Source organism: Chondrus crispus, genomic scaffold (genome assembly GCF_000350225.1).
Source record: "Chondrus crispus Stackhouse genomic scaffold, scaffold_42, whole genome shotgun sequence".
In the NCBI taxonomy this organism is placed as follows: domain Eukaryota; phylum Rhodophyta; class Florideophyceae; order Gigartinales; family Gigartinaceae; genus Chondrus; species Chondrus crispus.
The window spans coordinates 374527-387179 of NW_005179363.1; the positions used below are offsets into that span (position 1 = coordinate 374527).

The following is a 12653-nucleotide window of genomic DNA, read 5'->3' on the forward strand; positions in this document are numbered from 1 at the left end:
TCGCTACAGTACCAGCTTGAAGGGCGTTAACACTTCTTACTACGTCTCTCCCCTCTCCTCCTGAACACCCACCCTCCTTCACCTCCCGCACCCTCAAACGCACTCCCACCCCCCTCCTTGCAGCCCGTCCCCTTCACCTCCCACCATGTCCGACCGCGATACCACTCCCGACCCCCGCAGCCGCCCTCACTATCCCCCCATTCCTTCCCCTCACCTCCAACATCCCGACATGGGCTCCCGCCCGCGCCCCCTGCCACGCTCCGACCACTTCCCCCCCGCTTACTTCCGCCAACAGCAGCAGCGCGAACGCGAACAGCAACACATTCTCCAGCGACAGATGCTCAACCAACACCATGCCCTCCCCGACACCCACTACATGCCCCGCTTCAACCCTCCCCAACCCCACCCCGATGACCCTTTTCGTCAGGTCCACAGCGACCGCCCACGCCTTTTTAACTACCAAAATTCCCTCCCCCGCCACCACCACCAACAACCACAACACCCCCGCCCAGCACCCGTTCCCCTCCATCCTATCCCTCACCAGCCCCACTATGTTATGCAGCACCCGCCACCAGCCCACCTCTCACACCAACACCTCCGCCCGATCCATCCCGACCATCCCCATTACGTCCCGCATCACCAGCCCCTCTATCCCCCTTTGACCGACGCACGACTGCGTCCCCCCCCACATCAACCCTCAAGTATGGCACACCCTCACCATCCTCCGCGCCCCTCCCAACCGGCCCACTACCTCCCGCCGCACGACCAACCTTCTATGCTTACGGACCCCCAGGCCATGTATCTAGCACAGCTTGCCGCCCGCGAGCAGGAAGCTCGAGAACGCGAAGTCATCCGCGAGGACCGCTTGCGGAGGCTCCGCCAGCTCCGTAAGCAATTTTTTGAGGCTCCGTTGGTTGAGAAAAAATATTCCGTCTTGCAGATTATTGGAGAGGGTGCTAGTGGCGTCGTCTGTTCCGCTGTCGACAACAAGACGGGTGAGGCCGTCGCTGTCAAGAGGGTTAGTCGTGGCTTCGACAAGGTCCCCGTTTCTATTCGCTTACTGCGTGAAATCAAGTTTTTGAGGCTGCTTCGCGGACATGAGAACATTGTCGAGATGCAGGGCATCCTGTTGCCGAGTAGTACCAGGGAGTTTAATGATGTATTTCTTCTCTTCGAGTTGATGCCTACCGACTTGAACCATTTGTTAAGGGGTGCCGATCGACTCAGCGACTTGCATATACAGTATTTTTCCTACCAGATTCTGCGCGGCTTGGCCTTCATGCACGGCTCTGGTGTCTTCCATCGCGATCTTAAGCCGAATAACATTCTCGTCAACGAGGAATGCTCGCTCCGCATCTGTGACTTTGGCCTCGCGCGTGCCGCGTTTGATGACCCCATGGATATGGTCTATTGGACAGATTATGTCGCCACTCGATGGTACCGAGCACCCGAGCTCATCATGACTCATTACACAAAGTACTCCACCGCTATTGACATCTGGTCCGTCGGATGCATTCTCGCAGAGATGTTGGGCAATGGTAAACCCTTGTTTCCAGGCAGGGATGCCATTGACCAGCTCAGTCTCATGATTGACGTTTTGGGTTCGCCCAGTGAGGAGGCCATTCTGAAAGTCCAGTCGGCGAGGGTCCGCGAAGAAATGCGACGATGCCCAAAGCGCAGACCGCGTCCCTTCTCGGACTTGTACCCGCATGCACAGCCGGCAGCGCTTGACCTGCTCTCAAAGTTGCTCGATTTTGATCCTTCCAAGAGACCTTCCGCCGCAGAAGCACTACATCATCCCTATTTCAAAGAGCTCAACGAGAACGTCGCTGAGCTTCCCAGCCGGCCAATACCGAAGCATGAGTTTGCATTCGAGCGTCAACGGCATACTCGGGAAGGCATGCGCAAGCTCTTCCTCGAAGAAATTCTCTTGTATCATCCCGAGCGTTCCAGGGAGTATCTACAAGGCCCTGACAGGCAGTGCGGGTTTGACATACCCAGCCAAGCAGATACATTTGCAAACGCGATGCGCAGTGTGCAAGAAGGTATTGCGCAACGCAAGACGACATCCATGCCCAAGCACAAATTCAAGCCGATCACGGACGCTTATTTGGCAAAGCGCGCAGCGGAGCGGAAGAAGGCCGGGGGCGAAGGTGGCGATGAGGATAGTAAGAACGCAACGATGACCGATGTGTCAACTTCGCCATCCGGTCGACTTCCCATAGGATCATCAGCAAGCTGGTATGGGGGCCCTTCTCGCTCTACGGCAGTGAACTACGAGGCACCTAACGTTGTCTTAGACGAAGATCCGTTTGGGGTTGGGGCTGTGAAGGTGGAGGAGGACATGGGCATGGTGCGTGTCAATTCTGCTGGTATCGAATCAGTGCGTTAGATTCCGCCCCAGAAGATATGGTGAAGCGAAGCAATTCGGAGCAGTCGCTCTGGCACGGCGTGTCGGGAACAGAAACCCCATCCATGTGGAATGAGCGGGATCGTTTCGTCCTTCCCAGTGTAGAAGAAGGGACGGAAGTAACTCATCATCCCCGTCTAAAGTTGCGGATGTGAAGAGAGGCGGGGTTCGCTTTCGAGACCTTTTTGTTTATATAATATGCATGTAGAATGATGTGTGTCTTTTCTTTTTTTGTGCACGTACAAGAATATTGCTGTACGCTCTACATGCCATGGACATGACGTTAGGCTCCAGAAAAGAAAACGATACGTCAAGTCTCCTCACGAATCGAGCAGAAGATACGCGCTTCTGTTAAGTTTCTCTGTAGAATACAACTGCGTCGAGATATAGGTTATACGAATGCATTGCACTTCGTAAAGAGTTTTCGCTTCAAGAGTGGTTCTAACACGAATTCAAGAAAAGGAATGATTTATGAATTTCCTGAATAGCACATGATATGTGGCCCTTTTTTCAGGGTTATCGAGGCAGAACAACCTGCACAGTGCAGGAGGCTACTGCGTCTCGCGCTAAGTTTATGCGGAAGCCCGCCTGCAACGACAGAAGAATCGCATTCATCTGAGTGTACTCATGGCCGAATGCCACGTGATTGCAGAGTGCCAAGTAAATGTTCAAGGTCAGGCCTCTTCTCTGAATCTACCCTACCTGATGCAAGTATCGACACATTGTACAAGCAAGCGGTCAGTTAGATAACCTGTCTGATTGGGACGGGCTTGTGTTAGAGCAATCGGGCCACAAAGATGACAAGTGAGACCATGAGCTTTTGCGCGCTTACTGACACTTCACGGAAGTGGTTGACGTATGGATTGTCTCAGTATTCGATTTCTTCCCCATGTGAGACAGGAATGGCGCACATCGCTATTTAGGATTGCGTGCCTAGTCCTAATGAACATTACCATTGGCATCTACACAAGCCCTAATCCTGGCTTCCAAGTTAAATGGTTTCCGCAGTCGAGTTTTGTTCGTGCTATTGTATCAAAGACATCATTTTGCCATGCCAAATGTGCTCCCCAGTAAGCCGTACTCCGGTCGAGCTTCTTCCCCTCACTTGAATATCGCCATTCTACTTTCAAGTTTTATGCTCTACACGGTGGTCTATGCAGACTCAGCAGGCTGTGCACCGGCATCTGCCGTTTCCATTGCACTCAGTAAGGCGAACGGCATCGTTTCCAAAGAGCTTGGGCCGCAAAAGGCCAGAATCCTTTTAGAAATTCTCGAGGGGAAAGAGCTTGTGCTTGACGGGAAGGTCTGTTTCTTGAAAGCAGACTTTGCTGACTTTGGCCGAATAGTCGCACAATTTCTGGATGTTCACATGTCTCAAGCAACGCGCCTTCAATCGAACGGTGACACACCGTCCTTTGCCCAAATTGTCGAAACCAAAAGTGACTCTCCTGGAAAGTGCCCGTGTCTCCAATGCCCTGCAGGGCAGCAGTCCTGGTGTCCACCACTGCTCTCGCATTCGAAATGCTGTTCGCGTCTGTGCGTAGACATCTTTAGCACCATCAGTGTCGGTGCATTAACAGGGCTTGAGGGTAGCGGCGTCGATGCCTGTTGTGAGGTTAGCGCAAAGCCTTGTCCCTCTCGACGAAAGAGCACGGGGCCTGCAAAACAGCATCAGCCCGCTCCGATGCAAAATCTAACAGCTGGACCACTTCCCAGCACTTCGACGGTGTCGTCATCTGACGTTCCTGAATTCGACTTTGGTGCATCGACAGCCAGCGAGCCTGCCCCAGCAACAGCAAGCCCCACTCTTAGCCGTCGGAACTCATCATCTTTCCGTATGGAATCCATGGCACCCTCGCTGGCACCCTCGCTGGCACCCTCTTTCTCATCCGATGAATTTTCTGCTTCCGGAAACGTGATAGACCGACCAACCTCAACGCCCGAACATTTGTGACTATGCATGAATCTCCGCCTTCTGAGGTACAACATGCTCGTATTCTGTTGCCGACGCCATCTAGAGGAAGATCGTCTGAACCATGTTCAGCCGCATATGCTGCGGTAACCTCTGCGGACATCGCCTCAGTTCTGGAATCGACTTCTCAGCAACTCATGCAAGACGGGGATTTAGCAGGATCTGCAAGTTCTTACAAGGGAGACATATGTCTGTCGGCAACACCATCAGTATTGAAACAAAGTCGCGAGACGCGAGCTGAACGAATCCCAAAAGTGCGGCATGAGGCGTCGATGGAGGCCACGAATTCTTTACCGAGGTATAGCGTGACTTCGAACCCTGCCACCATCGAGAATGTGCGTCCAATCATGCCTGAGTGAGCCGATTCCGGATCCGGTGAGCCACCGGGCAGAGAAAGACCGGTGGAACCAGATGCCAGCCGTGTAGCCTCTGGCATGAAAGGATACTCTCCAAAGCTGTCACTGCTGTCATCTTCAAACGCTGCCACTTTCGTCAGAAGCCTTGGATGATCCTACACCCTACAATGTTTGGTCTGGTGCAGAGCCGCCCCAGCCTCTCGCACGACCAACGATCCAACTTTTTTCTCAATTGCTACCAATGAATTGGATGTTTAGGACACAGATGCTCATGTCATGTCATGGCTTATCCTCTGATCTCGATGCACGCGGGCGAGGTTCAAACGCCAAACTTTTAGGAGCTCAAGTGAAGTCAAAACAGGTGAAGGGTTTTTATCCTTCAAGAAACCAAACACCAAACGTTTAGGAGCTCAAGTGAAGTCAAAACAGGTGAAGGGTTTATCCTTCAAGAAACCGACTCTCTAACTCTTGGTTCCAGAAGTAATTGAAAGGCTTTTACTTGCATGTCACGGCCACAGTTTCGATTGCACCTGCCAGGCAGCTCGCGTGGAACGGTGCGTGGCAGCCTGTGACTACATGTACTGTAGAAGGTCATTCGTTCGGGAAGTCGCAATGCAGGACAAAGCGTCTTTATGTGCTGCACTGTGCCGGCCGTAAACAACTCTTAAAGTTGAATAACGTGCGTGGTGCATGAACGTGTGTGGTACATGAGCGTGTGTGGGGCTTGATGAATAGACTGGGCTTGGCCCTCTCAGTTGCATTCGAACATAACTTGCTTGAGCGTGATAAGTGCTACTGCTTCGCGTCACCTGTTCGCGGTCGTTGCTGTGCTCCTGTACCGTAACTGCTTTCATACGTTTGAGGCCTGTCCGCTTTGTATGTCACTGCAACGGCCAAAAGGGTAGGCAAGTTGATGGGAAGTGCCGCTGGGAAGTGTGGCTGGGAAGTGTGGCTGGGAAGTGTGGCTGGAAAGTGTGACTGAAAAATGCGGCTGCGAGGTGTGGCTGGGAAGAGCTGTTCTGGACCCACAAAAGACGATTATTCGCGGGGATGGCGGAGACGACCAATAATTTCTGGTGGTTCTAGAGTACCACTCGTTTTCATCCATTGCCCTTTGCTGCCACACGCCTTCATGCATGGTTAGAACCACGAAATAGTGATTCGTATTCTCCTATCGTACCAAGCCGCCCTTGGCCGTTCCCATCGAAAAGGCCTTTGACATCCGCTATGTGACCGTCTGGCACAATGATCTTGCCCTCCCTTTATCAGTTACGAGGCGTATACCCTGGCGATCATTCAACAAAACTGATGATACCTTTCTCTGTCCGCTGATGCTATAGCGAGATTCCTCGTTTTGTTGGCGCGATCCTGTACAGTAGCTAGAATGGTACAGTAGCTAGAAATAAGCTGAGTGTGTGTGCAAGTGCCATTCTTGGCGATGCTAGTGTCTATCCGACCGGCGCTTGTCCTCGTATGAGGATGTTTTTTTTTGCAAAAACATATAAAATAAATTGAACATTCAAAAAGCCACCTTGGGCACTATTTCCTTAACGTGCTTGTTTTCGGCAATAGCATCTTGCAGAACACCGGGATAGCAGCTTTGAATGCACAAAAGGCCTAAGAATATAATGCAGATTGAGTACCAAGTTGCCTTTTTGGACTGGCGTTTTTGGTGTCGAAGTTATTTTACATGCGGTTTTAGGGTGGTTTAAAAAAGCTTCTTTTCCAGACATATCCAAAAACGACCACCGAGAATATGCAATTCTCACGAAGTTCTTCTGGTCCCAAGTCAGAAGTCAAGTACGGTGGCGGGGGTACCATTTTCTTTCTTGTCGGGGAAGCGGAGTCAAGAATAAAGTAGGTCGAATTCTGTCCTCATATGATGACAATGGTCCGATAGACACTAGTACTGTATGGTGCCTAACCAGCAAGAACCTTGAGTTGACATTCTGGTGTAGCGCACCAGGGGGCAATTTTGTCGCCCGGCCTCTCGTGTGGTGAGAATGGGTCGAGAGCAATAGGGACCAGCCCGTCGACAACAATATGTGTCGATAGGACTTGTGTTCCACCTCGATCTGGTGCGCGATCTCTGCGGGAGCGATACGAATAATTATGCGAACGAGTCCGCGATCGTCCCCGTGCCAGCGGGGAAAAGCTTCGAGTCGGCATGTTTCCTACGGGAAAATGTCGTGTGTGCTCTATTGCGGCACTTCGAATGCTGTAGTACTTTACGGAAGACTGCCTGGCTCGAATCCAATCCCCTTCCTCAAAATTTCACATTTTGTTCGTTTCTCGATACATGTTGACATACAAACACACATAGAATTACGAGGTCCCTCGCTGATTGTAAAGTGGACTACTGTACCGTTCACACCGCACATAATCCGGGACCCTTTCAGTGTGAACGGGCCCCGGAATGAACGGGCCTAGACAGCTCTAGCGCGACACGAGGCTTGTGATTGAGGGCAATCAAATGCATATATTGTATGGTACATAGGGTAGAGTGCTCGTGTTAATGTGTTTTACGTTGTAAATTCTGATACTGAAAGCGTTTAACTCCCTTCTTTAGCACGAACTTACGCCATTAGTCGCTGTGGATGGTTCTAAGCTACCACGAGAGTCACACTGTCGGGAATGCTTCAAATCTGACCTCGACCCGGTTCATACATCATGTCTCTTATCGTCTTCACATCAAGGCTGTCAACATTCCTTTCATTCAAGCTGAGGGCCTTCGCTTCCTGACAGACAGCGAAGGCAATGTTAGCCGAAATATCCATCAGTGAATGCAAGTCAGGGTATACGCAGGACACCTGCAATTGTTCTTCCCCTACCATTTTTGAGACTGTATCTGCCGCTATTAGCAACATAGATTCCGGCACTTGTTTGGCGCCAGAGAGGACCACACCAAAACCCAGCCCAGGGAAAATGTAGCTGTTGTTCCCTTGCCCTGGGACGAGATGTGTGTGATGGCCCGGGAGCTGGACAGGTGCAAAAGGTGAACCACTTGCGAAAACGGCTCGCCCCTGAGTGAACTTGTAGGCTTCCTCAGCTGTGCATTCGGCTTTGCTGGTTGGGTTACTCAGCGCGAAGATTAACGGACGTTCGTTCAGAGAACCCATCTCGCGAATAATGTCTTCAGAGAACGCACCTCGGATTGTGGACACCCCGATGATGCCAGTCGGCTTGAGAACTTTAATAATCTCCAAAAGGCCTTCTTTGGCGACTGCTTGGACGTCTAAACTTGTTTCATGAGCGAACGGAGATTTCGCCTCACTCACGTTCGCCCGACCCTTGTAGACCAAGCCACGTGAATCAACAAACCAACATTTCTGCCTGGCTTCTACCTCTGGCATTCCGGTACGGACGAGGGCTAATGTTATCAATGACGCAATACCAATACCTGCGCTACCAGCACCAAGAAGAACAAATTTGTGATCCTTGAGCTCCGAAGCAACGCCGGGAATCCGTAGGGCAGACAAAATACCGGCTAGTCCGACGCTTGCAGTGCCCTGGATATCGTCATTAAAGCAGCAAACTTCATCCCGATACTTGTTCAGGAGCCGCAGCGCATTGGAATTTCCAAAATCCTCGAACTGAATGAGAGTGCTCTTCCCGTACTTTTCAATGGCAGCTGTGATGAACTCATGAACAAAATCATCATATTCCTGTCCGGAAATGCGGTCGTGGTCCAGGCCGATGTAGTTTTCGCTATTCCTGACTGCTGGAGTATTGCAGCCGACATCTAATACCACCGGCAAACAACGAGCCGGATCGAGGCCACCGCATGCAGAATAGAGAAGAAGCTTGCCAACGGGGATACCCATTCCGTTAGCACCAAGATCGCCAAGACCAAGGATCCTTTCACAGTCAGAGACTACTATGGCATCCACATTGTCCGCCGGCCAGTTGTCGAGAATATCCCTGACTTTTCCTTTCTGGTCGATCCCAATCCACATGCCTCTGTTTGGAATAGCCAAATCTGAATAGTTGAGGCACGCATCGCCGACGGCCGGAGTGTAGATCATAGGAAGCACTTGAGGAAGATTATTCTGCGCCGCAGCGAAGAAGAGCGTTTCATCCGATGCGAGCACATGCATGAGGCGCTCATACCGAGAAAGGACGGAAGAGCATTTGCGAAGTTGAATAAGCAGATGCTGGACATCCTCTGCCAGCGTCTTAGAAGCTGCCGGGGGAACAAGACCAGTGATGCGAAGAACTTGACGATCAGTCGCGGAATAGCGACGTCCACGGTTTTCACGAGGATTGTTCAGTAGTGCTTGTCCAGACATGATGCAAAAAGATAGGTTTTTGGGTAGGTAAACTCGACTTTACGAAAAGCAAGAACCAAGGCGATAGCGGGTTGCGGAAAGAACGGCTTGTAGAAAGGCGGCAGCGATATCCTGAAGTACCTGTGTCTCTTCACACAAACGCAAGAATTCTACGGTGGAGAGAGGATCTGGAATTGCTCGTGTCTCTTAGCGAACAAATCGTCTCACTTTGGATTGCCGTTACCAGGACTGCTGCGAGCGGCTATGTGAATGGAGAGTTGGGGTCACGCCGACGACCGTGACTATGCTCGCAATGAAATCGTGGAAAAACGAAGTGGCTACCGAAATGGACAGGGAGTTCGCGAGAGGGAGCAAGCGAGCGGATGTGGCGCGGCTGCAGGTGTGATGGTCTGTCAACAACCTGGCACCTTGCGCACACAACATTAAAGCTGTGTGTCGATCCAGCATTGCCAATAATTTACCACGACACAGCGCATGGCCACGTCAGTCGTTTCTACGGCTCTCAGTGGAAGAATACAACAGCCAATCCTTTTTTGCCTTTTCTTACCAAGCCTCGGAACCCATAACAAACATCCAGAGCATATCTGCGAAGCACTGCTGCCATTACCTAAAAGGGCTGCCCGCCCTTGCCCTTTGGAGACTCCGCCCTCTTTCTCACACTCTCCCTCCTCCTCCGCGTCATCACGCACAGATTCAATTTGTTCCATTTGTCGCTGCCATAGTGTGTATCGGACCGTTAGTCCGAAGACAAAAGTTATTTTATTTTTTTCAAGACAACGCAACTCGCAATTTCACTTTTGTTTGTTTTTTGTTTTTGTTTTTTTTTAACCAGATCGTTATCGCCACTTGTAAAGCATTTTCTTGTCGATTCTATTGAAAGCCAACTGGTTGATGCATATAAAGGTGTTCAAAATAAAAGGCCGGCTTACAGTAAGCATTTTTCTTAAAGCTAATTTTATATCAGTAGCATAGAAACATCGCGTTGAGGGCTTCCTATTCTGTTCGAACTTCAGGAAAATTTTAAATCTAGTCAATCTACCAAAGAATAATTGAACCCATGGCCTCAAAGTTGAAAAGAAATAAAACTCGCAGATTTGTATGTTATGATAACGCTTCGTCTGACATTCAATAGAGAACCTCAATGACATTTGTAAATCAATGGCAGTTTCTGGACGTCTTTTCTCGGCGGAAATTTTCAGAGTTCATCTCAAGACTCGGAAACCCTTCTCTTGTGCATGCGAACATCTCCGATGCGGGCAACCCATTCGTGACCGGGGAAACCACGCCAACAATGCCACGTATGATAAACTAGGCTTTGTGGTATAATTGGCTCAGAGATGTGGGGAAACTAAAACCGTCGAATTACAACCTTATTGACAAGACAAAGGATGTCACAAAGGATGTGGCAGATAATAACAGTTAAATTGGAAGATGTGCAGCCGAAACATCCTTTGACCACTCCCCATACTGACCGCAAGACCGCTACCGGAAGGTCCCCACACCTGCCTTCCTCTGAAAAGGAAAACCATACGTTCCGCCACGCCGACCCAGCACACTATCCAGGGTCCAACGTTAACCGGCTTTCTGACCCAACATTATATCCTGGGTCAAAGCTCTGGACAGACGTACTGGGTCAAAGCTCTGGACAGACGTACTGTCTTGGACCAATCTGTACCAGTTCGGCGACTCAACCAGCTGTCGTCAGATACGTCTCTAACGCAGAATCATGTCCCAGAATCAACGCGAACAGGCTGGCGGACCCAACATTCTATCCTGGGTCAAAGCTCTGGACAAAGGCACTGTCCTGGATCAACCTGTATCGTCTCAGCTACCCAACATTCCATCCTAGGTCATAGCTCTGATCGAGAATGACGCTCAGGGGCAGCGTTTACCGGCTTGTCGACCAAGAATATTATCCAGAGTCAACATTCGGCACCCCGCTGGTTCAAAGTTATGATTAATTCAGACGTCTAGTCTTAGCAGACAAACAGTTTACCTATATTAACAGCTTTAAATTACTAAACAAAGGACAATAAAAGCAGTATACTACTTGTCTATGACGAGGTTTATTAACCTGAAAAGTTATATCTTTTAGTTAACTTGCGTCGTACCTGGTGAGGGCAGTGATTCGCTAAATGTTGACCTGAGAAACAACAACGTAGTTTGGAGGTTCAAATTGTATGGCTACGAATTATTGAGACAAAAGAGATATTAGGGTCATTTACTAAGTTCCGGGGGCCATTGAGTAGAACAGCTCATTTTTCCGAATGCGGTGAATCCTAAGAGAGCTTCAGAGTTATTGACGTTCTCTATTCCAATATACTTCAACATTTAGCTGAGACTGTCCCATGAAAAAGCACGGTAAAGAAAAAACAGATCTCTTCTGAGAACTTAATAGTGATATCCGGCTCCTCCCCTTCTCGCACTGTGTTCTGCAAGTCCTTCAATCACACAAAACTCACCCATTTGCCGGAGAAGGCGTCCGTACGTCGTGCCATCCAATTTTGTGCCGCCTTGCAGTACATTTGAGCGCATTTGAAGAAACAATGACCCATTGCAAACTTTATGCACACATAGTACACACAACCAACCGAGAAGGTCACTCAGTCCACAAATGGATATGTCCACCCCCTTTGAAAACCGAAAGTAAGTGTAACTTCTTTTTCTGTTCTTGGTTACTGGAAGAACTCCCACGACCGGTGAGGCAATGCAGTTTCCAGTAAAAATTAAGTCTTGCACCTTCAAATCCAGCATCTCTGCCCCTCTCGATACTGAGTGAAACTGTATTATATTTATGCATGCTGCTTGTAACTTTGCATAGTCAACGGTGGGATCTCTTTGAACAGTTCGCGGTAATTGTCGTTTCACGAATATGGCGTAAATTGCCCACAGATCTTCATGAGTTTCTTGGTAAGCCCTTCTGGTGATGTTGTCTCTCGAGAGGCGTTGTGCTTCATCTAACCTTCGTATCAGTGCTTGTATGTCGGGCGACTTTCCTGGATTTCCACTGAACCCTCCGTCAGGGAGCCGTACATATTCTTCATTGATTCCTCTTTTATTCCAGTAGGCAACGACTGCACTCTTTATCGCTCCACCAGTAGCCATGGCCTTTAATCCCTCAAATCCTTCCTCTTTTGGACAGCATCTAAATGGAATCAGAGCACAAGCGATGTACACTGGGTCTTTCTCTGGATCTCGGCTTGCAGAAAAATCAACCTCGTTTGGATCAACTCCAAATGAAAGGAGCCACTCTTGGTAAAGCTTCATCGAGTATTCATATCGCTTTTGGGAAGACTCGGATGTAGGGTTTCGTACTATCTTCCTTGCGATCTGCGCTGCAGTGGCTGCAAACTCCCTTTTCGTGTCCATGTCTCCCCAATTCGATGATGTTCTGAGTTTCGGCGCTTGAACCAGTCCGAAACCAGTCTCCTCTCCGGCGTGAGATCTATCTCATACGCCGTCTTGCGAAAGGGATTCGCGGGAGACCTGATGGATGGCTTTGAGTTGACAAAGATTTGCTGCAAGGCACGGGATACCTTCCGACTTTGCCTTGCCATGCAGTTTTGTGTGATCGTCTCGGTGTAATGTTTCTGTAGGAACGTTGCTCCAACGCAAAAGATCTTCAC

The 12653-nt window shown here is 49.8% G+C and overlaps 3 protein-coding genes; 2 read left to right on the forward strand and 1 right to left on the reverse strand.

Annotated features, from left to right (window-relative positions):
• Positions 1-64, forward strand: part of CHC_T00006497001 (hypothetical protein) — a 1080-nt gene extending 1016 nt beyond the window's left edge. Inside the window, exon 1 of the mRNA XM_005719093.1 lies at positions 1-64. This exon is cut by the window's left edge and continues 1016 nt beyond it. Within this exon, the coding sequence (XP_005719150.1) occupies positions 1-64 (64 nt within the window).
• A 492-nt stretch (positions 65-556) lies between these two features.
• CHC_T00008904001 (Mitogen-activated protein kinase 15-2 MPK15-2) lies at positions 557-2855 on the forward strand. XM_005719094.1 is given in 2 exon segments: positions 557-2392; positions 2393-2855. 1 exon segment carries the CDS (start codon positions 557-559, stop codon positions 2390-2392), a length of 1836 nt encoding a protein of 611 aa, XP_005719151.1. The 3' UTR covers positions 2393-2855.
• A 4522-nt stretch (positions 2856-7377) lies between these two features.
• Positions 7378-9027, reverse strand: CHC_T00009563001 (NADP-malic enzyme). The gene has a single exon (XM_005719095.1). It carries the CDS (start codon positions 9025-9027, stop codon positions 7378-7380), a length of 1650 nt encoding a protein of 549 aa, XP_005719152.1.
• Positions 9028-12653: the final 3626 nt, after the last annotated feature.